Source organism: Rattus norvegicus, chromosome 1, assembly GCF_021556685.1.
Source record: "Rattus norvegicus strain SHRSP/BbbUtx chromosome 1, alternate assembly SHRSP_T2T, whole genome shotgun sequence".
Lineage (NCBI taxonomy): Eukaryota > Metazoa > Chordata > Mammalia > Rodentia > Muridae > Rattus > Rattus norvegicus.
Window position 1 is genome coordinate 34,949,012 of NC_141534.1, and position 26,359 is coordinate 34,975,370.

At 46.0% G+C, this 26,359-nt stretch overlaps 1 protein-coding gene across 2 annotated transcripts; it reads right to left on the reverse strand.

The window, feature by feature from the left end:
• Positions 1–2,195: 2,195 nt before the first annotated feature.
• On the reverse strand, positions 2,196–25,911 carry Nsun2 (NOP2/Sun RNA methyltransferase 2). Of its 2 annotated transcripts, NM_001108403.1 has the most exon segments (19): positions 2,196–4,788; positions 5,050–5,089; positions 6,373–6,511; positions 6,747–6,827; positions 7,279–7,414; positions 7,948–8,040; positions 8,307–8,488; positions 10,223–10,319; positions 10,737–10,867; positions 11,349–11,422; positions 14,222–14,352; positions 15,696–15,770; positions 17,607–17,799; positions 18,870–18,954; positions 19,608–19,679; positions 21,532–21,637; positions 24,827–24,931; positions 25,461–25,618; positions 25,726–25,898. In NM_001108403.1, coding segments are annotated over 19 exon segments (2,349 nt in total). In that variant the 5' UTR covers positions 25,897–25,898; the 3' UTR covers positions 2,196–4,508.
• Between the last annotated feature and the right edge of the window lie 448 nt (positions 25,912–26,359).

Consider the following 26,359-nt stretch of genomic DNA (forward strand, 5'->3'; position numbering starts at 1 on the left):
AAGAGCTTTCTGTTTGCTATAAACAAGTACGTGGTGTGGCTCAGCCCTGGCACACACCTTTAACCCAAGAGCTTTCTGTAAACAAGAGCTAAATGAAGTCAACGATAGGTCAAGAGCACAGCAAGCAATCAGTTGACAGGGAGTGAACATAAGGAAACCCAGGAAGGAGGAAGGAGGGTCTTTGAGTTGAAGGGTATTTAAGACAGTGAGGAGAACAAGGAGGGGCTTTTTCCTTCTGGGGTGTAAGTGGAGGAGGACGGTCCAGCTGGGTGCTCTCTCTCTCTGCCTCTCTGAGCTAGCAGGCTTTCATCAGTGTCTGGGTCCTGTGTCTTCATGTGGTTAATCGGATGTTGTTTTAAAAACAAGTCGTGTTGGGAGGTATGGCGGCCTACAGGCAGACATGGGGCTGGAGAAGCCAGAAGTTCCACATCTTGATCTATAGGCAACAGAAGGGGACTGTGTTCATAGATCTCAAAGCCTGTCCCCACAGTTGGCACACTTCTCCCAATGCCATACCTACTCCAACAAGGCTACATACCTAATAGTGCCACTCCCAGTGAGCCGGGCATTCACTCATGAGTCTATGGGGGCCGTACCTACCCAACCCTCCACACTATGTCTTGCCATTGAATCTATGCTGATAATTGACAAGCCTAATAATACCAGCTATTACTTGAAATGTACATACTTCCTGACCAAGATCACTTCCAGAAGCATGCTCCCGTCCGTCCGTCCATGTATATGGGCTTCCAGAAGCATGCTCCCGTCCATCCGTCCATGTGTATGGGCTTCCAGAAGCATGCTCCCGTCCGTCCGTCCATGTGTATGGGCTTCCAGAAGCATGCTCCCGTCCGTCCGTCCATGTGTATGGGCTTCCAGAAGCATGCTCCCGTCCGTCCGTCCATGTGTATGGCTATGTCCTTCCTCCCACTTTATTTTTAGTTGTTTGCCATGCTTCCATCTAGTTCTCTAACCATTAGCCCACAGGTGAACATTGGAGGAGGAGGAATGTGACAGTTGTGTTGAGTGTGGGTCAATGTTCTTACCCTGCTGAGTTTCTGAGTCACCCACCACAGGGCTGTCCATAGATCATGGCTGAAGATGGGCCGTGGTTTTGTGTGCCAACTTGACACAAACTGGAGTTTTCAGACAGAGGAGGCTCCCTTGAGGAAATGCCTCCATGAGATCCATCTGTAAGGCATTTTCTCAATTAGTGAACAAGAGGGAAGGGCCCAAGCATTGTGGGTGGTGCCATCCCTGAGCTGGTAGTCCTGAGTTCTATAAGAAAGCAAGCTGAGCAAGCCAGGGGAAGCAAGCCAGTAAGTAACATCCCTCCATGGCCTCTGCATCAGCTCCTGCTTCCTGACCTGCTTGAGTTCCAGTCCTGACTTCCTTTGGTGATGAACAGCAATGTGGAAGTGTAAGCTGAATAAACCCTTTCCTCCCCAACTTGCTTCTTGGTCCTGATTTGTGCAGGAGTAGAAACCCTAAGACAACCCCCTAAAGAAAAGACACAGGAATCCATGAGGGCATGGATTCTCAAGTTGGAAGTCATCACTGTAAAGGCCTGGTGATGGCCACAGAATCAGCACAAGCCACCAACTGCATGTGGCTAAGCCTTCCCTTAAGAGGGTTGATAGGCAATGGTCCACTTTCTCAGTGTTGAGGGGCACTGCAGCCACTAGTGTGGCCATGTTGAGTATCCCAAAGGTTATGGATGGCAAGAGCTCTAACCTTTGGACTCTCCAGTTGTATGACTGTCTCCTATACTCCATATTATCTCTGGTTCAGAGTAGCCTTAGATCTCCATAGTTCAATATTTAAATATTTATTTGTCCTCACTCAGTGACCAGCTCTACCCAGAGCCCAAAAGTTTCTGTATTCCCGTTTTGTGAACTTGTAAGTCACATGCTCACACATGTGCTTGCTTCTCCATCAACAGCAGATTTCCACTTTCCTGCCCAGGTTCTGTGCTGACACGGAACTTTCTGTTGCTGCTTAAAATGTGTGAAATGACTGTGCAAGCACACTTTAACACCCCTGCTGGTCTGTGGCATGGTTAGAGGAAAGCAGCATCTCACCCAGACCTTAGTCATCATGGCCATTCACTCCTGAATTCAGAGGAAACAAGATCCCCCGCCCCTCAGCCTTTGTTATTATTTAACTTGCATGCATGTGTGTGTATATCTGATAGAAATCAGACAACCCTTACTGAAATTGACAAGAAAACATACTACACTATAAGCACTTTAACTATCCTAGGACCCAAGGTTAATGCACACAGCCTGAATGGTTCCACGTCTATGTGGCCCCAGGACTGCCACCTGACCTGCACGTCCAGTAGGATTTGACCAAGAATCAGACAGTTTCATCTGCTTAGATGGTCTCTACAAGACGGCATCCAAAGCTGGACATAGTAACTCATGGCCATCCACTCCTAAATTCAGAGGAAACAAGGGGAAAACAGTACTTGGGAGGCTGAAGCAGGAGGTTCTCAGGTTCATAACTTATTTAACAAAATGACGTCTCAGAAACTATGCTGACTGTTGAAGTCTGAGGAAAAAGAACAAAGTCTTGAAGGGACTTCCCTATAATACACAAACACGGGATGGGCACAATGGCAGGTAGCTGTCTGCCAACAAGCAAAGCTGCCACAAGGTGACAGACAACCAACAGTGCCACGGCCCTAGCTGCACTGCCTACCTGCTCTAGTAAGAAGGAAGAGCCCGAGAACATTCTACAAAGTAACGAACCCACATCCTGTAAGAGAAGGACTCACAAGATGGAGGCATCCAGGGCAGCACTGGCTGAGGTTGTCACCAGGCTACTCGGCAGTGAGGTACTTCCAATGGCTACAGCTTAGAGGTCTTCTCACTAAGTGGTCTTCTCAAGGTCAGGCTCACCTATGTTAGGAGAGACCCACTACTGCTAAAATGTCTCCCTCCCCTGGACAGGGAAGTAAGCAAAGTGTGCCCCTCCTCCTTAGAGCCCAACACCATGCTTTCTCTAAACCCCACACTTCTACCAGAATTCATTCTGGGGAACCGGTGAATTACAGGGCTTACTTGTAGGACAGGTGAGGGCTACTTACAGGGACTTGGGTTTCCTTCCCCTGCAAGACAGTCTTTTGTAGCCCAAGTCTTCAACCAGAAGATGGCTTCCCCATAGCCACATAGATGGGATTCCCACCCTGGTCTTCTTTATCCTCTGGCCCTCCCCAAGGCAGAGTTACATACTTGTGGTATGGCGCAGCTGGACATTCAGGTGAGGATCCTATGTCTCTCCTCAGGGGATAAACAGTCAACAGATCCAACTGGATTGAACTTTTATGAGCAAGGCACAGCTATCCCAGAGATAGCTGGTGTTTGGCTCAGAGCATATATAGGAAGGCCTGGAGAACATGCATGTAATTAATGCTCAACAGTGCAGGCAAAACATATTACATACACAGGGAAGAAAGAGCACCTGCAAGAACTCTGCCCGGAAAATCTGGGTGAGGGGGAACACAGCAGCTGACAGGAAAATGTTTCAAGAGGACACGAATACAGAGACGTCACTGGATACGTCTGCCCTACATTTGTGTTCAATGATAACCAAACTCTGAGCATGAGGCTGATGGGGGACACTGCTGAGGAGGATAAACGTGGCCGGCCAGGCTAGCACTCCTGGAAGCCAGGCAGGGGACACAAGTGCAGGTCCACCCAGCTCTACTTCTTCACCCTTAAATGCTGAGACATCAATGGCTCAGTGGGCATGAGCTTGGGTCTGTGCTACAGCCAGTCTAGGATCCAGCACAGCCCAGGTCCATCTGCCTCACCTCACTGTAGCAGGAAGCTGCTCAGGACACAGTGGCTGACAACACTGCAGCAGCCCAGCTTCAATTCCTATATGAGACACAAGAGGGCTTGGTTCTCTCTCTCCCATTAGCCAACTAAAAGCAAATCCAAGTCATATGTCAAGACACATTATAATAGCTCTTTATTTCATGACCCAGCAATCTCCACCCCACTTAAAGCACTTCCAGGATAAGCACAAACGGTCCCCAAAACTGCTGTCATGATTCACCAGGCTTACCCTCACCCTTTATCACAAAGGCACAGAAGTCACCTGAGACCTCAGTGTCAGCGTGACTGCACAGCACACTGATGTGCAGCCCAAAAAATATTAAAAGCATAGAGTTGCTTCCCAAGACTTGTAGATTTTTGCTATAATTTTAGACTAGGCCAATATTGGCCCGACAAGGGATCCGAACTTCTGCAAAGGCTGTGTCATATTAGCCTTTAAAGCAGAAACATGTATCCACTCTGCAAAAGCGACTTCTGCAAAGGCTGTGTCATATTAGCCTTTAAAGCAGGAACATGAATCCATTCTGCAAAAGCGACTTCCAAATGCTAGAAAATATAGCTCTCCCTAGACTAGCCACCCACTCATCTCCAGGTCCCAGCTAAGGACATTCTAGGTTTGATCTCCAACAAAAGGATGGTACCAATTCAGTGTGTGGGACATCTTCACCGGGATGGCTCAGCTGCACCTGGGTCACATCCAGGAACAGAGTCTGGGTTACAGGGGTCTTGTGCTGTCTGCTTGGCATCCTCTTCTTCAGGCTGTTCTGGGCTGGCAACACTCTCATTGGTAAGAATGACACCCTCTTTTTTCTTTTCTCCCAATACCTCTAGACCCATCATCCTGAGATAATGCAGCCGCTCATTTTTGGGCACAAAAGTTCTAATAGAGGCCTTTCCCCGCCACCCACATAGCACAATGGGGCACCGGAGGGTGTCTGGATTCCTGCCAAAAAAGAAGGTCCTGTGTAAGAATTAAGCATGCTGTTCACTACACCATCTTGTGATAGTGACACACAACCTCTCAAGGACGTGCTGTGCCCACTGCCCCGTTCCTGCCACGTGTGCAGTCGAAGTTGTGCTCCCACCGCCCTCAGTGCTGCTGGGAACTCCCCAGAATTCCTGTAGGCCAGGCCCCCCGCCCTAGCCTTACACCAGAAGCCGCTATGCCCAGCCGCTTATCCAACAGCTAGGCACTTGTACTTACGCAGAATCTGGTTCGTACTTCAGCACAACACTTCCCTTTGCTGGAAGAAAGAGAAACAGACACATGTGACAAGGTTTCACCTGACCACAACTACTGAGCAGATGTGTGTGCTATTTCCAAGAAGGGTCAGTGAGCTCTTGTCTCAGGGATACAGGCGGAAGAAAATCCACTCAATCAACAGACTGAAGCAGGGTGTGTGTGGAGGGGGGAATACATATGCAAGTGTATAGTATTTAGCACACTCTGGGGAAGAAACATGAAGTTGAAATTTAACTAAAATCCCAACTTCTAGACACAGCACAAAATACCATGAAAATTACCAAGTCCTATGCTCTATCACCTCAATACACATAAGGGCCAGCAGACAGCTCAGCTGGTCAAAATGCTTTCTATCTAAGCCTGAAGACTGGAGGAAGAAGTCATATCCAGAACTCAGTGGGCAGAAGTAATCCCCGTGGGCTGTCCTCTGACCTCTGTATGTACACTTCAGGCACAGGTATGTCCCATACCCAATCAAAGGTACAAAGTGAAGTAAATCTTCCCAGAAGATTTAAGAGACAGAGATGGAAAGCTCCTGTCCCTTCCTTCCCTGCTGAATGTCCTGCATTCTGCAGGCCTGTGACTCACACCAAGGCAAGAAGAGGGTGTAGAAGGCCAAGGTAGTGTGGTGCCCAGACTGAGCTACACCAACAGACGTGAGAAAGGTGCAAACGAAAGAAAAGCACAACAAAACACACTTGGTGAAGATGTCGCCATGGTGACCTAATGCCGGAGTCTGGGAGCTGTAAGAGGACAGTGCAACTGAGACTGCTGGTCTCATGGGTCTATATAGAGAACCTGGACTCAAGTCCTACCAGGATTGTACGGGAGTCAAGTGGTGCCAGGCCCAAGTGCTTTATAATGAGTACAAGTAGGGGTTCCATGAGAGACAAGGCAAAGAATCCTCAAAAGGGCTCAGGTCTTTCCTAGAAACGGCACAGCACATCACTAAACCCACTACAATCTCTGTAAGGCTGTCTCTCTGTGACTGTCCTGTCAGCAGTTGTTATCCTGCATGCCATCTGGGTGGGAATGGTTCTGATCTTGCTAAGTGCTGGAACTATAGGCACGTGCAGTTCATCACTCTCCCGAGATCAAACTCTGTGCCAACGAGCAGATCCCCTGCCAGGCAGGACTGCTTTCCTCTCAGTTATCCTCAATCCACGACTGGTCAAATCTGAGAGTGTGGAGCATACAGAGGACTGACTGAGGAATGTGCAGCCTCGTTTGTAGTCCCCATGGAAGTGACACAAGCTACTTAGCGTCTTGGATCCCTTTACTCACTGAGGTCCTTAACTTGACTGTAGGCCTCACTGCTCAGTTTTCTAAAGAATGGGTTCTCCTGGGTCAACAGTGTCTTCACATCTTCCATTGATACAGTAATGATTCTTGAATTGATAAATGGATACAATGTATATATTCCCTGTAAGAGAGTCAAGAAAGAGCATGGTTATCCATGATTCCTTACTGAGGGGCTTTCTTGTATGGTTCATGACTCAACTGAAGTCCCTCCCTTGGGTCAAGGCCCCAAAGAAACCTAGGCCCTGGAGAATCCCAAGGACCTCTGAGATATGGAACTCGAGTGGCATACCAGAAGGCCCTCTCTGGCTGCTAATTATTAACCATGGCTAGTACTTTGAAACCCTTTTCTAAATTACCTCCTGTGCCAAACGGAACGCACAGTCAAACTCTTCACCACTGTTATTTCGACACCAGACTTTTATCCCAGTGTTAATGACCTGTAAGTTAAATGAGATTCAACAGGAATTAAGGATAATCATTCACTGCTACACCTTCCACTACAAGCAGTATGGCTGCCTGTGAGCAGCTTTAGAAAGGGATGGACAGAAAAATGGGCCCTTCCTGGAACTGGTTTTCAAGAATCAAATCATAGTTCCAATCACTTCTATGCCCACAGCTCATGGAAACAATTAAAAGCTGACCAGTTAAACACAAGAGTAAGTTGGACACATCTAAGTATGCATGCCTCATGTTACTGCTCCCACAGCCCAGAAGACCCAAGGAGCTGAAAGGCAGTTCCTGACAGCACTGTTAAGAGGCACAGACACTAGGCTGGCAAACCTAGAACTGTCCAGGGGGAGAACAGAGAGGAAACCCTGGGGCCTGCCCTCCCAGGTGAACAGCAGGGTGTGGTCCTGCTTGTGCTCAGCCACGCCCACGCCCCGACACCTTCATCTTCTCGCTGTTGTTGAGCAGTACATTCCTCAACTCCTTGGAGACCATATAAAGCTGCCGCTTCTTTCCTTCTGTGGTTCGGGTTAGCAAATTCATCCTCGGGAATGAAGGATCCAAGGCATAGAACTTCCTGTCAACAAAGTAGCACTGCTTACGACCCAGCAGGCCACCTGGCTTCACCTTGAAGCGCAGGTAGATGTGCCAGAGGACAGACAGCTAAAGGGCTGTTACAAGAGCTGCTCTTCTGCTATTTCAATGACCAGAAGCCCAGACTCCTAATCTGGGCCAAACCTTAAAGCTTTGACAATGGATGCTTTTCTGTGTTCTCCATGCAGGGCAATTCCACTCCCACTCAAACCTACTGGCTCCTCAAGTTCCTAAATAAGAGCAGACCAAGAGCCTTGGCCACTGCCTGCTATATTAGCTCTGAGTGAGCTAAAACTATACTGGGTCCCAGCTGACAGTGCTTCCTGTCACCTTTACCTCCAGGTAGTTCTTTTTTTCAGCTTCATGAAGAAGACTGCTGTCTCTCAACTCTACCCACTCTAACACATGATCGGGAGGAAGAGCTAAGTACCAAATATCCGTCGTATGTGATTGGTAATGCATTTGTTTTGCTGCAATGAACTTTCAAAAGCGGGATTCAAATGGCAAGATCCTTACTCAATAGGTGGAAATAAAGGATCATCCTCAGGAATGAACACGAACGGATCTTCTTTGAATCCAAACAACTTCATTTTCTTTGATGGAGGAGGGCTGAGGAGGGAATAGAAAGCGTAAGGTAGTGCGTGGGAGCGTTCCACACCAGCAGCACTCATCCTGCCCTGCCCAGCGCTTAACCGTCTGCAGTGCTGGAAGCGTCTGTGGGTGCTATGTCAATGGTAGAACATAGCACACAGTTGTGCAGTATCCCCATTTCTCTCAAAGTCACCATGGCTAAGGCTCCGAGACCCCATTTAGTTTAACAAGGAGGGCTATGAAGACAACAGACAGTCCTGCTCAGAGGCCATCCTCTTCCTCACCCACATACGCCATCTTTCTTCTCATTACTCTCTGTGTTCTCAGTCGTCTGAGCTGCTTCTGAGTCACCAGCTCCAGTGATCATCTGGCTTTCCAGCTCAGACTGGTCACTGGGATTTCCCTTTGTGGCAGCCACAGTGTTGGATGCTTTGGGGTCTCTGGCCTGTGCAGATTTACTCTGTACCTGTTGAAGAGAACAAATTCATTTTCACACAAAAGCAACACACTTCACATCACTGTAAGGAAATTAAGACTACTATGCTCCTGTCAACCACTTCAATGTTTTTACAGCACTGGAAGACAAATATTCTTTTTATTAAAACATTGCTTTTAAAATGTGCTCTTTAAATGGAATCTGCAGACAGTCATTGTTCAATTCAGAGCTGACTTTCCAACAGCTTCACAAAGAACAACCCAGACACCTAGAGAGCCGGCCTGCTCTTCCTCAGTAACCCTGTGTCCACTCTGGGGAAGGCCTGAGCTCACATGAGTGTGAGACTGTGCTAACCAAGGGTCCTGCAGGGTTCGGCTCAGGCACATAACTAACGAGAGGGCTGTGGAAACTGTTCCAGGGTGTAATTAGGAGGAACACGCACCCAGGGCTTCAAGAAGTGGGGTGAAAAACAGGGCAATTATAATATACAATTAAGTGGCTTAGAGCAGAAGCAAGCCGTTCGTTTACATGCTGACGCTCTTACCCTGGGGTGTAGTCTGGCATTCTAGCACACTTGCCTGCAGCACAAAGCATTCTGTGGTTATCAACTGTCCTGCAAACTTCTGTCTCCTCCAAGTCATCTTGGATTAGGACTGAGGCTGCTCAGCTTTGAAAAAACAGAAAGGAACTGTTCTCTCCAAGGACCTCATCCTTCTCTGGAACCGGTGGCTCGGGGTAACTGTTGGTCAGTGTCTACTGACCTAGCTGAAGCTATCGTCCTAACTCTGGAGAGCCCCAACCCCTCGGGATTCAAAGCTTAGAGCTGTATGCTTTTCTGACAGTAGGATGGCGGTCCTATGGCTGTGTTCATTTCTGCTCTACCCAGCTCGGCCTCCAGCCTCAGTAGTTGTGTGCTCTGGGCGTGATGCATCTTTGTGTGTAATAGTGGCGTTCCCTGTGCTCTGTGCCTACAGCTGATGGCTCTGAGTACTGTGAGTATTCTACAGACTGACCCACACCTGAGGTGCCTTCCAGCTCCATGCTTTAACAGGGTTTTGGCCTCTCTTCCCTTTTACTGTTGATATTTTGTCTTGCTTTTTAAAGTACTTGTGTCATTTGCTGGGTTCCATGTTAGCATGCCTCTCTCACTTGGTCTCATACTCATCTGGCCTGGCCTGTGTAAAAGTGAATAGTGTGCCCTGCTGGAGACACCCTCCTATGAGGTAGTATTTTACTTGTCAGTCATGTAGAGGTGGACACCACTCATAATTAAAGCCACAGACATAGCTGTGCTGTGTCCTTTCAGAGGCAGCAGGCACTGTTTACAGTCTCTTGAGGCTATTGCTGTGACTTGGATTTGGTTCTTACAGCCGGTGGCATCGAGGTAGGGAAGTCTGCGCATCATAGCCTCCCATGATAGCTCACAGATGGGAGGAAAATGTCTTATTCTAGGGCAGAATGAACCTGATTGTACAGGGCAGTAAATGCTAGAGGACTCCAGGCTCAGGGTCCATAGTCCTGTCCACCATCAATCTCATGTCCTTTCAAGTGCTATTAGGTAGCTGGGAATAAGACACAGAGAGGACGTGCTTCCAAATACACCCTTTCTCACTGTCTCTCTGTGAGGAATCTGAGATTCAAGTGAATCCCCCCTGCTTTTAAGTTCCCAACTTTTCTAACACCCTAGGCCCTCACAACCTCCACTGTGCTCTGCATTTGAAATGAATGAACTCTTAACAGGTTTTGTCTTCTGGTAAAGCTTACCTTGGGCTGACGTTTGTTCCATGGCATTGGTGCTTTCTTGACCAATACTGCCACAAAGAACCCTCCAGTATTCTGATGATGGGGCAGTATTCGAAGGCTACAACAGTAGAAATGCACAAAGTCATGCAAACGATCCACTGTTCCTTTGGTTTTACAGAGTCTGCCCGGGTCTGATCTGGCTTTACTGCAGACACTTAGCCCTACTCACAAAGCCACATATCACTGAAAAATCCACAGAGGGGAAGGTAAGGGGCACACACAGAGATGGGGAGATGACAGTGATGATCAGGGCACACTACATGCATTTATGGAGCTGTCATAATGAAGCAACTGTGCTGTACAGTTACTACACATAAATGAGGAAACGACAAAGGCACGCAGTCTCCAAAGTGTTAGCTCTGCAATTGGAACCAATCCCAGTATTTGTAAACACTGGTGCTAGCAAGCAATGGACACCAACTTCGTGGACCTGACAGACTGCATCCCTACCCTACAGCCCACAGTGTGCACTTACCATCGCTCTAAATGCATTGCCTGTAGTTTGTCCAGGTCCTTTGGGGGGAACATGGTGGGCCGTATTTGCGTGTGCCTGCCCTGGGGAACCTCCTGCCAGTCTGCAAACCACTGCCCATCTCTAGTCATGACCTGTTGAAACAGACACGCAGCACTGCCACAGTCAAGAGCACACTGGTTCCCAGAGCAAGGCGACGGTCGCACATAAATAACCTTCACCCCAAAGTCCAGAAGAACATTATCACACCACTGACTAAGCTCCTTTTTGTTTTTAAAACAAATCTCAGAATGTTTTGTGGAGGGAGGTCAAGGGGGAACTATTTTGATTTATAAACCAAAGTTGATCTGCACATCACACACATTAAGGAAAAAAAAAGGTCATATTTATGGGCATAAGAGCAAAGCCAGGTTCCATAAAAGGAACAAAAACAGAAAAAAACCACCACATGCAATTATAACATTTGTCATTAAACAGAATCTGCAAGTGGAATCTATACTGTACAACCATGTGACGGCCTGATTCACAATGCCAAAACGCAAATGTTTTCCAACGCTTGTGGCTCTCTCAAGGTGTCCCTGGTCCTCAGAAATAAAGTCTCCATCACAAGATTACCTTCCACTGTGAGACTCCAGGCATCCACTTTAGTCCTGGCAACTCAGCAGATACATCAGCAAGCTCCAGGGCACCTGGGAACACAGACAGACAGACAGACAACTCAGCAGATCTATCAGCAAGCTCCAGAGACCCTAAGATCGAACACACACACGCGCGTGCGCGCGCGCGCATCCCCACAAAGGCATACACTGTGCCCATTCAAAGAAATCCCAGTAAAGTGCATACATCAAAGTGGACACACTGCAACTCCACTCTTAAGAATGTTCTGAGAAGGCCAGGCCATAGACAAAAAACAGCTTAGAGTACGACAGGGAGTGAAAACCAGTGGGCATAAAGAACCTTCTTGAGGTACAAAAATGGCCTCAAACTGGATTGTGGTGACAGACTCAGCTGAGTGAGTTCACTAAAAGTCATTTAACTGCATTCTGGAAATGCAGATTAACAGTTAATAACAAAGCTGCAAGTGTAATTACAGTCGCTGCCTGTTTGCCCCACAGCGGGGGCTCAGACGCAGGCATACTCCACAGAGACACTGGTTGGGTCATCTGTGTGTCTCCATACCTTTCTGTCTAACAAACACCCCAGAAATTATGTTCAATCATAAAAGTTTTCTAAAACTGCCCACTGGGTACCATGGGGGCATCAGGGCAGCTGTGAACATGCTCTAGTTCTGTGTCTACAACAGTGACTTGGAAGCGGCACAGCGAGGCTTCAGTCAACATTTAACCAGCCACCAACACAGACTCAAGGAAAACAGAGCCCCTTGGAGAAGTGAAGAGAAACCGAGGAACTGTAAACAAGTCTAAAGGCTCCCAAGGGGACACTTGCTAGGAGAAATTTCCAAAGAAGCAGTCTGCTCTTAAGAATCTCCCTCCTTCAAAGAAAACACTCGTGTGGGCACCAGTTCTCTTCAGCACAGGCCACTGGCCACATCGAAGAGCAATGCTCACCCCCAGTCAGATAGGAACTCATCCACCCTGCAGATTCCTGCTGCAAGCCATCTTTCTTCCAGTCCTCAACTGAAGCGTGTCAGCTCTGAGCATCTGACAGTCCCTGGTTTCCCCACACCGAACTACTCTACGCTCTTCCTGTTGCTCCGTTTTTCTGTTTAAAGCTTGTGACTGGGACTAAATGCCAGGCCTGATGACAGAAGGAAGGCTCCTGTCACCATCAAGCCCGTGCTTCAGGTGAGATTAGGTGCATTTAGTACCTACTCTAGTCAACGAACTGCTCACCAAGAAACCAGTCATTTTTTATATCAATAAAAAGCACCACTAGAGTGTGAATCCCTCAAATCCCACAACTACCTTCAGAGGGTTCTGTTGAGAATCAGTCCCAGGAACTGTTCATGCCAGTTAAGGACTGTCACTGAGCTACATCCCCAACCTGGGCCGTTCGAACGTTAGCTAACATAGGCATAAATCTGATCAGGTTCAATTCTTATCACTTGACCCAAAGTGCCTGTGGGTATGACATCATCATTTCCTTCTCCATGTGCAAAATGATTGTTCCAAAATCCCATCTTTACTAAGGCTAAATAAAGTGTAAGAATTCAATCCAACATATCAAATGTTAATCCAAAGGACCCAGCTGAGGGCTGACTGCACAGGCCAGACCAGCAGAGCTGAGCACACCTCATACACGGGATGGCAGGGGTGGGTGCTGAGCCACAGGGAATGTGAGTGCACTTTCCACATTATGTTGAACTTCCTCCATGCTTGTGAAGATGGCACCCTGGTGGACTGTGATTATCAACACGTGGAAAAAGTCTACTAATTGCTTTGTAAAAACTCCAGCACAGGCTGGTGTAAAGCTGACACCTCAGCAAAAGGCTGAACGTAAAGCTCTTCTGAAACCATCATGGAAACGCAGCTTTGGAATAGTTAGAAGTAACTCAGTGTAACTCAGGGTCTAAGACTTTACGGCAGTGGGAATGGCCAAGCACACGACAAAGCTGGAACCTTATGTTCGGATGTACAATGACATCACTACAAAGAGCAGCCTGGTAAATCCTCAACACAGGAAGATACTAGAACACTCAGCCATCCCCTTCCAGATCACATCCCAAAGCATGGAAAGCAGGCTGGGAGACTAACACCATGTTCACAGCCCCAAGTTCACAGTTCAAAGTAGAAATTCAAGGGCCCACCCACTGATGATCTGGTAAACGAGACAACTGGGTCCAGCTCAGCTTACACATGGAATAAAACCCTGACAGAACCTTGCACTGAGGCAAACAAGGCAACCAAGGGAGACAGCTATATTATGGCTCACCTACAAGAGGACCCTGGAGTCACAATTCCAGAGACAAGAGCCGGGTAGTGGTAGCAGAAGGGACACACGGCTTCAAGTTCAGTTTTGCAGGATGAGGAACTGAGGACAGTGGTAAAAGCTGCACAGCGGCAATCAGCCTGATACACTACACACTTGCAGACAAGATGTTCAGTGGGAATTATTCTACCCCATCAAACTCTTCTACATTAACCAATGTATAAGGGCCTAGCATAGTGACAATTATCTTGTCATTAGAGAAAAATGAACACAGCTTTGTCCTTAAGCTTTCAGGTTCCAAGCAATTCACAAAACATGTCAAACACGTCACAAGAGAGTATTTTTTAAGTACTATATCTCTCACTTTAAAAAGTTACAGGTGGGGTTGGGGATTTAGCTCAGTAGTAGAGCGCTTGTCTAGGAAGCGCAAGGCCCTGGGTTCAATCCCCAGCTCTGAAAAAAAGAATCAAAAAAAAAAAAAAAAAAAAAGTTACAGGCAATGGGTTAAGCCTACATGCAAATGGTGAACACCCGCCCTGCCTTCTCCCCTGCGGCCTGCTCACTGTGCGCTTTTAGGGTCTGGCTGCACACATGCTCACCTTCACTCTTCTCCAGCAGAGCTGCTATGACGGCTTCATCTTCCACAGGGTTCAAGGAACAGGTGGAATACACCATTCTGCCACCCTCGGCCAGCTGCTCAGCACCTCGGGTTGCAATCCGAAGCTGTAGGCTAAGGGTAGATCTCAGGTTAACACAACAAACAGTCCCAGAACAGCCTACAGAGCACCTACTCACTCCGCCACAGACATGACTTTGATGACACTTTTACAATAAAAACAAGGCAAACACTTCTCCAGGTTGCAAGTGATTTTAACGTAATCTTAGATAAGCTTGTATGTACATTCTAACATCTATTTTTATATTTTTTCTGCTCTGTTACAAGTTTCCCAACAGTTTAACAACAAAAGTAGAGCATATTTGGAGAATTTCTCTACTAAAATCTCCAAATTTATTGAAATATGTAGTTTTTCTATGAAAAATATAAATCCTTTTCTCCATTTTACAAAACCAGTAAGATTTAATAAACAAAGTACTTTTAAATTATTTGTAGTCAGTCTATACTAATATACTAGACCACCCATTACACACTGGAGAACATGTGCTTTTCATGTTAAAAGAGATAAAAATACCAAGCTCTATAGAAAGAGCCATTTAGAATCCGTGCCGGGAGGGAGGGAGGGAGGGAGGGAGGGTCTGGAAAGGTAACTCGGCAGTTAAGGGCATGTATTGAGGACCTGGGTTTGGCTCCCACCATCCATATGGTGGCTCATGAACATCCCTAACTCCAGTCTTCTGACCTCCACAGGCACTAGGCAGACATGTTCAGATGAAACATAAACAGGAAGAGTGCCACACTCTTGCAATACTGCAATGCCCTAAGCATGGACAGATGCTACCATGAGAACCACAAGGTGAAATGGGCACAGAAGGCAAATATGCATCCACCAAGACAGCATAAAAAGTAGCTGTTACCATACCTTATTTATTTGTTTGTTTGTTTATTTACTTGGTTTGGTTTGTCAAGACAGAATTTCTGTGTAACAGCTCTGGCTGTCTTAGAACTCACTTTGTAGACTAGGCTGGCCTTAAACTCAAAGAGGTCTGCCTACCTCCTCTGCCTAAGTGCTGGGACTGAAGGGATGTGCCACCATGGCAGCTAGCAGCTACTACTATTACTTAAATAAGACATTAAAGAAACTGTTCTCAACCTTCCTAATGTTACAACCCTCTAATATAGTTCCTTGTGTTTGGTGAGCCCAGCCATAAAATTGTTTTGTTATTACTTAATAAGTCTAATTTTGTTACAATTATGAATCAAAGTGTAAACATCTGATATGTGTCCTAACAGTGTCACAACCCACAGGTTGAGAACTAGTGCTTTAAAGTAACTTCTATTGGCCATTCATTCTCATGAGGCAACTATTAACTGTGACTCCCAGTGCGATCGGGATGGTTTGCCAGGGAGCAATGCGTCTTTCAGTCTGCCTGTCTCGGGCTAAGCAATTCACTTACCCATGGAGCTGCAAGCTGTTTAAGGTAGTCCATTTCTTCCAGACATCAATGTTTTTTCTCATTGTGCCATCGCCACTGGAAAGAAGATATGTAACAAGTGAACCGTGCCCAGGTCATACCAAGCTGAACCACAAAGCAGGCATGATAAATACTGACTAAGGCAACTCCATCCTCACAAACTTTCCACTTTAGCTTTCAGGAAACTGTATTTTACATTCAAATCTAAAAGCAAGCAACAGGAACAGAAAACCTCAGTTGACTCTCAAGAGATTGCTTCCATGGACAAGTGACAGCTACATGTGACCAGATCCACAATGCTCTGCTGCAAAGAAGTGCTAGGTGTCTTCGCAATGTGAGGATGAGAGCCAATTCTAAACAAACATATCTGCTCTGTAGCTACCTTACATGCCCAGTCTGAAGATGACGAAGTGGCACTTTGAATAGGCAGTGTTTTGGTTGTGACTTGTCACCAGTTAGGGTGTGGAATTGTTCACTTAGATCTGCCAAGGACTCAAAATACTTTTGACTTTAGGAGAACTTTACATTTCAAATTAGGGATACTCAGCCTATATCAGCAAAATTAATCAGTATACCTAGGAATTAGGCCCTTGCATAAATGCTTCTTAGAAATCTGGTTACTAAAAGACATTTAAAAATCAGTATTATACTAGCAAAGGTTTTGCCACAGCGATCAATTCACTCAGGCTAACTTAATCCTTCTACACCTTTTTTCTATGCAGTTAAATATTCCTCACTTTTTCCTGTGATTTGATAAAAATTATCCGATATACACTTTACAGGATAGACTTGTGTTGTCCTATTTCATCAACCCAGCCCACCCTCCGGGGTCTGTTCCTGCTCTGGCTTATAATTCCTCAGCTTCATGTCCATAAGCTTCAGGAGTAGTTCCACAAGACAGCATACACTTTAAAATGACCCTGGCTGGACGACAGGCCTCATGGTAGAAAACCTACCATAATTTCAGGAGTTTCTTCAGCCTACAATCAAGAGCTTGAAAAGACCATATGGGAAGAAAACATAGGACCCTCGAGGTTAATCAGAATATTTTAATATTTTAATTAAGGAAATAAGAGAGCATTCATGACTCATGTATTTAATGTTCATACAGAACATTAAAAGTTTTACTTACCACACTGAAAGTTAGTTAAGGTAATCCCTGCTTTTACATTTCATGCTATTCTGAAGTATAAAATCTCCATGTATTTTAACTCAAGCACACTCAGTGCTACCAGCTACAAGTCAAACTAGTGCTACTACAAGCAGTAAATGTTTAAGAAATGGCATCCTTGAGTTGCCCTAAGCACTTTGATAGGTTCTCTCCAGCAGATTCAGAGCTCTAATTTCCACCAATCCATTCTGTTCAGGTATTAATGCTTGGGTTTCACCTACCTCTCAACTGATGTCTATAACAGGACAGGGTCTTTCCTTCTAAGACAGCAATTCAGTCACTTCACAGACATAAAGTCTAATTCTCTCACATTTATGCCATTAAAATTGAAGCATCAGTACACAGTTAAAATGAGTTTTACAAGGGTTTCAACTCTGAAATTTCTTTCACTGAACTAAGTAACAAACTTGAATAGAAAACTGACCTTTTTTATATACATGCTCCAAGAAGAGAAGACTTAAGATACGCGTGTGTAAAATTTACATTCCTCAAGGATGTTCCATCTCTTCTGGAGCTGTCATGACTGTTCTATACCCAGCACCATGCTAAACTGTTTCACAACTACCTCAAGTCTGTCCTTTTATTCCAGCTCACATCCTCCTCCATTCCACGGCTGCAGTAACCGTGTGCATCACTGTGTTCATGTGCTTCCTCACTTCATCTAATCTGCATGTGCTTGGATTTCCTGATTTTGGGCATTCTGGCCTTTTAATAATAAATACCTGCAAGGGACATCACACAAAATCCGATCATAGAAGAGAATCTCTTTCCTTCCATCCACATCTACTGTGAGTCTAGGAATGCTGGATGCGTCATGGTTCACCACCATGATGCAGGGACTGCTCAACCGTTTGGCCTGATGGACGAGCAGATAGCAGCGCTTGTTGTCCACGTCATTTGCGATTACAAATCCCTCTAGGAACATAAAATTGTAGTCAGGAGAGATGCAGCAGGAACAGACTCATCCCCTGAAACACACAACCAGAACCTCTGGGTCGGCAGGTGAGGAGGAAAGCTCCGTGAAACGTAAGACCTCAGAACAAGACTTTATAGACAAGGGAAAAGGCGCCGACGTGTGCATTTTAAAGGCACTAAACACTCAAAACCTCAAGGCTCGTCTGTTAGCTGCTGTTTACTTTGTGCCAATGGCTTTCCTACGAATATCACTAGTTATAAGGAAGGCATAAACAGAAAGGCACATGAAACCTGGCAGAGTTAAGACCCTGCCTATGTGCCAGGGGATCTGCTCTATAATAAAAATCTGGCCTGGGGTGGGGTCTTGTCAACCCAAGCCCATCATCTCCTTCTGGGACATGATACCCAAGCTCAGGCGTGTGCTCCGGCTCATTTCCGGCTTCTCCCATACTCCATCACAGAAAACATAATATGCTTAACAACATTTACAACCAGAACTATGCTTCACAAAAGCGAGGGACAAAAGACAGCAGGAATACAGAGAAGAAACTGGTCCTGTCCAAACTGGGACTTGGGCAGCTGCTGAAAGCCAGCAAACAGGACAGACCAAGACCAAAGCGACCTGACCAACACTAGAAATCCTGCTCCCCACTCCCAGGACTGCAGAAATGGCTGCTGCCTTATGAGCGTCCGGCAGCCTCCCCACACCACTGCCCATCACATCCCACTTCACATATGGCGTCTAATGCTACCACATCCCTCTCTTGAAGGTGGGGGATCTGAATGGAAGAGGCTAACAGCAATAACCAAGAACATCATGCAACTGCTTCTCACCTACTCAAGTTCAAACGGGGGTGTTCCTACTCAAGTTCAAAAAGAAGTCTGTCTGTACTATGTGCAGGCCCGTTTCCTATTACAGACAGACAGAGGAATCTATCAGTCTGACTGTGCTGGTTTGAGGACTCATCAAAGTTCATAGTGACAGGAGCAGTCACTGCCCAGGAAGCAGGAAAGGAAAGGACCTTTCATCGACCACAACCCAAAATAGCCCCCTGCCCCACAGTGATTACCTGGAAAGGGCACACTCATGTCTGCATGCAACATTTCAATTAACTGTGTGGTCTTGGATCCAGGGGCTGCACACATGTCTAAGATCTATAAAGACAAGCAAGCAAACAAACATGTCACTTATGAAAAGCTGTAACACTCTGCATTAGATCTCAAACCATTTTGTGAGTCATTCTAATACACTGACTTGCATTCCAACAAACTAAACTTCTCCTCGATGAAGAATGTTCCCTACTCATAAAACCAAGGAGTCATGAAACAACAGAGGCACAGGGCTGAGGACAGAGTGCTGCTGGGAACTGTGGAGTTAGAAGTGAACAGGAGTGGCCCAGCGTGACAGTGTCAGCACCACAGTGTGGGTCCACTGCATTTCTTCTTCCTTTTCCTCATCGGGAAAATGCAGTGATAGAATGTGTACTCAGAGAACCATGTGGTCACGGGCAAGCCATCAGGTTACTGATAATCATACAACAGTGCTTAGCTCTAAAGAGTGCCATGGAACCAATGTGATTTAGACAAAAGACTTACTCAAGGTTATCTATCTATATAGTTAATTTGTTATGTTAAGAAAACTTGAAGAGTAGAGAAAGTTATATGTGACTATGTGTATTGTAAGACACAAGACAAAACTACAAAAACAAAACCCTAAGGAGACACACTCATACTACTAAAGGTTTCAGCAGAGTGGACACACACTGCCAGTACCTACCTACCCTCCCATCTTCTATCTGGTACACTACCTTATGATGGGGCTCAACGTTGAGCAGCAGTGGGGGAATCATGCTGACAGCCTCCTGGCGGCTGATGTTTCCCTTGAGGAGAAAAAAAAACAACCCAGCATTTCAAATCAGGACTGTTTCAAGTGTAATATGAAAAGCCCATGTAATCTTACAAGGAGTAGGCAAATCTCTACTACCACAAAATAATTCAGTGAGAGACTTTTATATCAATCAATAGTTGCTTGCTATTTAAAGACTAAAACAACCATCAAGTTAGGGTGTCAGGTATAACAATGGAGGTTAAGACCACAGTCTCATTCCTCTAAGCACCAGGGTTGGGTGAGTATCCTCAAGGGTGGTCAGCTATCAGAGCAGCAGGCAGCCAAGAGCCAAACAAAACAGCACAGGAAAGCGCATTGAGTGATAATCCTTCTTCCCACGTCACCTCTATCAGGAACCCTCCATATCCACTTTCTAGAGCCAAGCAACTCCTTGCAAAAACCAGACATCAGTTACTGATCCTATCTTCATCTTTTGAGCAACTAATCAACGCCCTCCTGTTGTTTTCCCAAGAGCCAGGGCCTGAGAACTGGCAGATAAAACCCATTCAAACCCAACAGGGAGAGGCAGGGCAGTACTGCCTCAGTTATTACCCTACCAAAACCAGGAACACGTGGGCCACGTAAGCTACCCGCTTCTCAGCACGAGGAACACTTGCCAAGCATTTGACGCATGACAAGTCAGGCATATGACCATCAGAACTGACATCTAGACTTGACATTTTTACCTGTCTTGAGTTTCTGATCAGCAGTCATTCTATGGCACCTACTTAAACTTTGATTCACTCACCTAGGCACACTGACTTAAGCTTCTAGTTTATCAATGTGACTTGCTTCCAAAACTCTGCAGAAGTTACGAAGCCAGCCCTGCTTAGCTGCACAGTTCTCACTACCTAGTTCCCAGGAAGACCTCGAAACCTTCCTTCCAACCAGCCACCTTCCCTCACAACTTGGATCTCCATTACCACCCAGCTGCCTATGTCACTGGTCAACACCCAGCCTGAGCTCTACTCAAAGCACAAATTGGATGCTCCCTAATGGTTTGCTAACCTTTTACTCAACCACCAACCCAGATAAGGAACTGGGCAGAGCACAGTACAGACAAGGATGTGGCAGCTTTCAATTCTTACTATCCAAGGAGGGAAAGTCAAGCAAAGTTATGCCCTTTATCTATTTGGACAGAAAGCCACAGTGGTAAAACAGCTAGTAATTGAACTGAGCCAGATCCAACTTTCGAATTGGTAATGGCATCAGTAAACAGGGAAGCACAGTACTTCTAAAGCTTGGTGAACAAGAAGAGGAGGGGAAACCCCCAAGTAAAATATGAAATCAAAGACTCCAAAAGAAAGAAAAGGAAAGCTACAGAGGGTACACTTATCCAGCTCCACGTGAAAGGATGGGTGCTGCCCTGGGACACCTCTAGGCTAGAGTCCAGTGACTAAAGTTGCTCAAACCAACCCAGAAGGTCTGCACCTGTGAGAATTACAGCTGCACTTGGCTACATGCATTTGGTTGCACTGGTAACGATTCAATATAGGAAAAATTCAATAGGCAAGATACAATAAAGTGTGATATTAACAGTGCCATTATAAGTAAACTAGACAACTTCTATAGGCCAAGTAATCTTGTACTTTGTATGTGTGACAGTCAAGGGAACACATCTAAGAAGAAAAAGAAACAGACCACACAGAAGCACTGTGAGTGACAGCCTGGCCCTACACTCAAATTCTACAGCATGTGAATCCACCAAGAAGAGACAGTAAGACAAACTGACAACAGAGACAGGTGAACTTAGTCAGTTACAGAATACTAAAACTAGTGTCTCCTGACCAGGGCCACAGTGCCAGTGTTATCAGCAGCACTCATTCTCCGCAGAACCCACTTACAGACTCCGTCTCGCTGACCAGGAACTGATGAAACTTTGCCAACAATGGGGACTTTCTCAAGATTTTCCGACTTAAATTTGTGTGCCAGGCAAGTTCTTCAGGGTACCTAAATAAGACAAAAGATATTCACTATTTTCATACAATAAGACATGAGTAGCAGGCATTTACATGTTTGACAAATTTGTGATTATGATTGTTAATCTATTTTCCATTTCTGTACAAAGCAATTCTATGAGGCAACAACAAAAGAGCTTACGTACAAAACCCAACCCTACATCCCCTCCCATTCTTGGAAGCCACAAATGCACTCAGGTTTAACGGAGTCTGTTATCAGCTATGCAGTAAAGAAGGAAGCCTCCTGCCATCTGTGTCACTCTGAGGACATTCCTTCTTTATGAAGTCAGTGATCGGGACAGGTGTTATCTACACCTGGCCTGTACGTATTCACTTACATGCAAAGGCAGGAATGAGGGACTTGGTATGACTCACAGCATCCTGCTTACCAAGGCTACTCAACCCAACATCAAACTAAGCAGGTCAGACAGTGATCAATCTCTGTCAGTGCTGATTGTTACACCTGAGACAGGACAATGAACTCCTAGAACAATGCAGGTCAAAAAGGTTCTATGTATCTCTGCAGCCATGGTAACAAATGGGAAATGAAATCAGGCTGATTGGAAAACAGACCCAAGTAACAAATTTGAAACCTGGGAGCGACACAGAGAAACAGCTCTGAGTATCTTAAGACGTGCTCAACCATTGTGCATTAAGATACTTCTGATAATTTCTGTCTAAATTATGAAAATGAAATTTTCTATGGATGTTACACACAGCATCTTTCCACTCATTCTGAACCTATCTTTGACTTATCAGGCAATTAAAAACAACTGAAGTATGCATTCTGTTTCATAAGAGGCAGCACATGGATGCCACCAGTATGAAGTCCAGTGTGGTTATTTGGGAAATCTTCTGTACACTGATTAGTGTCAGACATTTAGTACTCATTTAAATAAATGTGTTGTGCTTAACTATGCTAAGGATACTGAAAATCAAATAGCCAGGGAAAATTGGCAAGCCATATTCCATGATAAAAAAAAAAACCCACAAAAGATTACCTAAAAACAAAAGACAACATCAATATATAAATAGCCAAAATGCAGACATGGTAGCATAGGCCTTGGTTCCCAACAGAAGAGGGAACAATCTCTCTGACTTCGAAGCTAGCCTGGTCTACATAGAAACTCCCAGACTAGCCAGAGTTACATGAGACCCTACCTCAAAATCAAAAAGCAATAAAATTCAAAACCTATAGTTATCAGAAAAGGCTTACTAAATTCACCCTTATATATTTTCTTTTGTGAAAATTCTATCTCAAAATCTGAAATATGAAATATTTTATATGTAAGCTCACTCAGGATATAGAACATCTTAGCTACTACTGAGCATTTCATGTACTGAACGAGGAATTCTACACTCTTGGCGCCAGGGATGACAAGTAATAAAAGGGTTGTCACAGGAGCAGTAGATGACTGACTCTGAGCCTACAGGCAGGCTGTGCTGGGAAACACTGGTATATAAGCCATAGCAACCTGTGGTGAGACTCTAACAAGTAGAGCTTGTCTTCCAGAGATGAAGGGAGGACATCTACTCTGAAACTATGACGTGGAAAAGTGGGGACTGTTAACAGAAGTTCAAGAATCCACTCAGATGAGGTAACCCAGTCACAAAAAAACACACATGGTATGTATTCACTGGTAAGTGGGTATTAGGAAAAGGCTCGGAATACCCACAATACAATTCACAGACCATATGAAGCTCAAGAAGGAAGACCTAAGTGTGGATCAGTCCTTCTTAGAAGGGGAACAAAATACTCACAGGAAGTAGAAGGTGGGAGGGACTTGGGAGGAAGAGAGAAGGGGAGGGAGAAAAAGGGGATGGAGAGCAGGTATGGGAAGAGACAGGGTAGATGTACAGAGGGTCAGGTAATTGAACAGAAGTGTGTAGCAGTGGGGGATGGGGAACTGGGGATAGCCACCTAAAAGCCCCAGATGCCAGGAAAGCAAGAGGCTTCCAGGGCCCAATGGGGATGACATTAGCTGAAATACCCAACAAAGAGAGAGAATTTGTTGAGACCATATCCAGAGGTTTGGCATGGTCCCTGGTTGGGGGATGGGGCCACCCACTCATGTCCAAAATTTTAACCTAGAATTGCTCCTGTCTAAAGGAAACACAAGGACAAAATATGGAGTAGAGACTTAAGGAAAGATGACCCAGAGAGTGCCCCACCTAGGGATCCATCCCACATACAGACAACAAACCCAGACACTATTGTAGATGGCAAGAACTGTTTGCTGATAGGAGCCTGATATGAATGTCTCCAGAGAGGCTTCGCTAGTGCCTTACCAATACAGATGGAGATGCTTGCAGTCAACCATTGGACTGAGCACAGGGACCCCAATTAGAGTAGGAGTTAAGGGAAGGATTGTAGGAGCTGAAGGGGTTTGGAACCCCATAGGAAAAACAATAATACCAACCAACCACAACCCCCAGACCTCCCAGGGACTAAACCATCATCCAAAGAGTACACATAGAGGGACCCATGACTCCAGCTGCATGTAGCAGAGGATGGCCTTATCTGGCATCAGTGGGAGGGGAGGCCCTTGGTCCTGTGAAGGCTTGATGACCCAGTATAGGTAGGGGAATGCCAGGGTGGTGAGGTGGGAGTGGGTGGGTGAGCACCTTCATAGAAGTAGGGGGCTGAGGGGTGAGATAAGGGTTTCCAAAGGGGAAACCGGGAAAGGGGATAATATTCGAAGTGTAAATAAATAAAATATCCAAAAAGAAAGAAAAAAGTGATAGAGAAAACAGAAGAAAAATAAAGCTACCCAGCAACATCAAAGAGGAGGAGGCTGGGCCCAAAACCAATTAACCACACTCATTAACTCAATTAACTGCAAGTCATTTATGAACATGTATACACCAATCTCATGTTGATAAAAGCACTACAAAGAAGAACATTTAGAGGTTTTAACAGAGGAAAATGATGCTGGTACATGGATTTAGTCCACCCAAGCAGAGCAGTTAGATCGGAGCTTGAGGCTAACCTTGTCTACAGAACAAGTTCCAGGACATCCAGAGCTGCACATAGAAATCCTGTCTTGGAAAACATACAAACAAATGCTTGAAAAGTACATCCGAGCTTTTTATGCCAACAGTGACTGAAGAATTAAGAAATCGCATTCAAGGGGGCTGGGTACCTAAGAATACACAACACAAGGAAGCATTCTGTACCCACCAGCTTAGTGGCTGAGGAACTTCAACTTTCTGTCCATCTACCTCCAGGTCCTCCAATTCCTTAAAATACTTGTTCTTCAAGCAATGGAGAATCTCTTTTGCATGGCTATGAAAAAATAAGCAAATTTCACAGTAATCGAAAGAGGAGAGTTGTAAGATTTAATAACTTTAAGATTGCAAGCGTTTTAAATGTAAAGCCAGTTCTGATAAGACATCCCATAATCGCCCTGGGGTGTGCAGACTTCATTTTTAGCACTGCGATCCTGTTAACATCTAAGAAAGCAGCACAATGATTTTCTATTTCCCTCCAGTTTACTGTTGTGTTGGACCACAGATTGCACACACCTTACAAATAAGGTAAATGGAATACTGCATTTCAGCCCAGCTTCATTTCTTATTTGCAACAGGTCTTGGGGATGGTGTATACTGACAGTCAGGGAGAGGCAAAGTTTCGTGCTGCTCAGATGAACCGATCAGTTCACCCATCCCCCACCCCACCCAGGTCTTTCCCAGGTTGCCTTTTCTATTCTTGTTCTAATCTCCCACATGCAAGTGCCAAAGCAACCCTGGCTGCTCTATAGCTCCCTCTCCAAAGCCCCCAAGTCCACATCTTAGAAAAGACACACCAAACTTACCTTTTGTAACCAGTGATTCTCAATGTGGCTGGGAGGGGCTCTCGAAGTGAGCCCATGAATTGGTCCCATTCTCCCTCCGGCACGATCTTGAGTTCCTGATAGTAGTGCTCAAAGAGCTTGTTCTCCTTTATGATCTCGGGATATCCACCTTCCCAGCCCTGACAGGAAAGCGACAGGTGAGCAAGCTCCAACACCCGCTAACCCAGCCCACGAGCAAGCTCCCAACGCGCGAGCCCACGGGGCACCCCTCTCTCCTGGCACCTACCTCCTGGCCGCGCTTTCTGCTGCCGTCGCTGCCGTCTTCCTCGCCCTCAGGCTGCGGCGGCTGCTGGAACCGCCGGCCCCGCGCCCGCCGCCCCATGGCCCACGCGGCAGCACACGCGGAGCGCACACAGCTACCCACCGCACAGCACACACGCCGTACTTCCGGCTGCATCCCCAGGACCCCGCTGCTGGGTCCTAGCCGGGGCAGTCAAGAAATATGCCTGAAAGATACAACATGCTCTCGCCGAAAGCTTGAGCGAGAAAAGAGTGGTATTCATACCGAGAACGTATTTCCTCAAAACAACCCCAAACGCCACTAAGCGTGAATCTCTCCGTCTTACACGTAGACTCAGGCACCTGTATGGACGACCTGATCATGGTGCGTGCGCAGAGAGTCATGGAGTGTTGACCGACCTGTCGCTCTCCGGAGGCGGTACAGACCGTGGAGGGGCGTGTTTGCAGAGCTGGGCAGAGCGAGATTCGGTTTCGAGCAAAGAGGCGGGGTCTTTGCTGGGTAGGCGGGGCTTTGTGGGTGCTGCGAGGCTCTGGGACTCTGCTGTGGTGCTGAGGGGGCGGAGCTCCGGTTGCACTCCTCCCGGGCCCAAGAAGCTCTGGGCCAATGTGTAATTCTCAAA

Excerpts from the sequence above, each read along its gene's own strand:
- Nsun2 (XM_087567172.1), bottom strand. The coding sequence starts at position 25,896 with ATGCAGCCGGAAGTACGGCGTGTGTGCTGTGCGGTGGGTAGCTGTGTG. Across the intron at positions 10,320-10,736 it reads GCAATGCATTTAGAGCGATG|CCTTCGAATACTGCCCCATC; the intron begins GTAAGTGCACAC and ends CTACTGTTGTAG. Across the intron at positions 8,041-8,306 it reads AAGAAAGATGGCGTATGTGG|CCCTCCTCCATCAAAGAAAA; the intron begins GTGAGGAAGAGG and ends TTCCCTCCTCAG.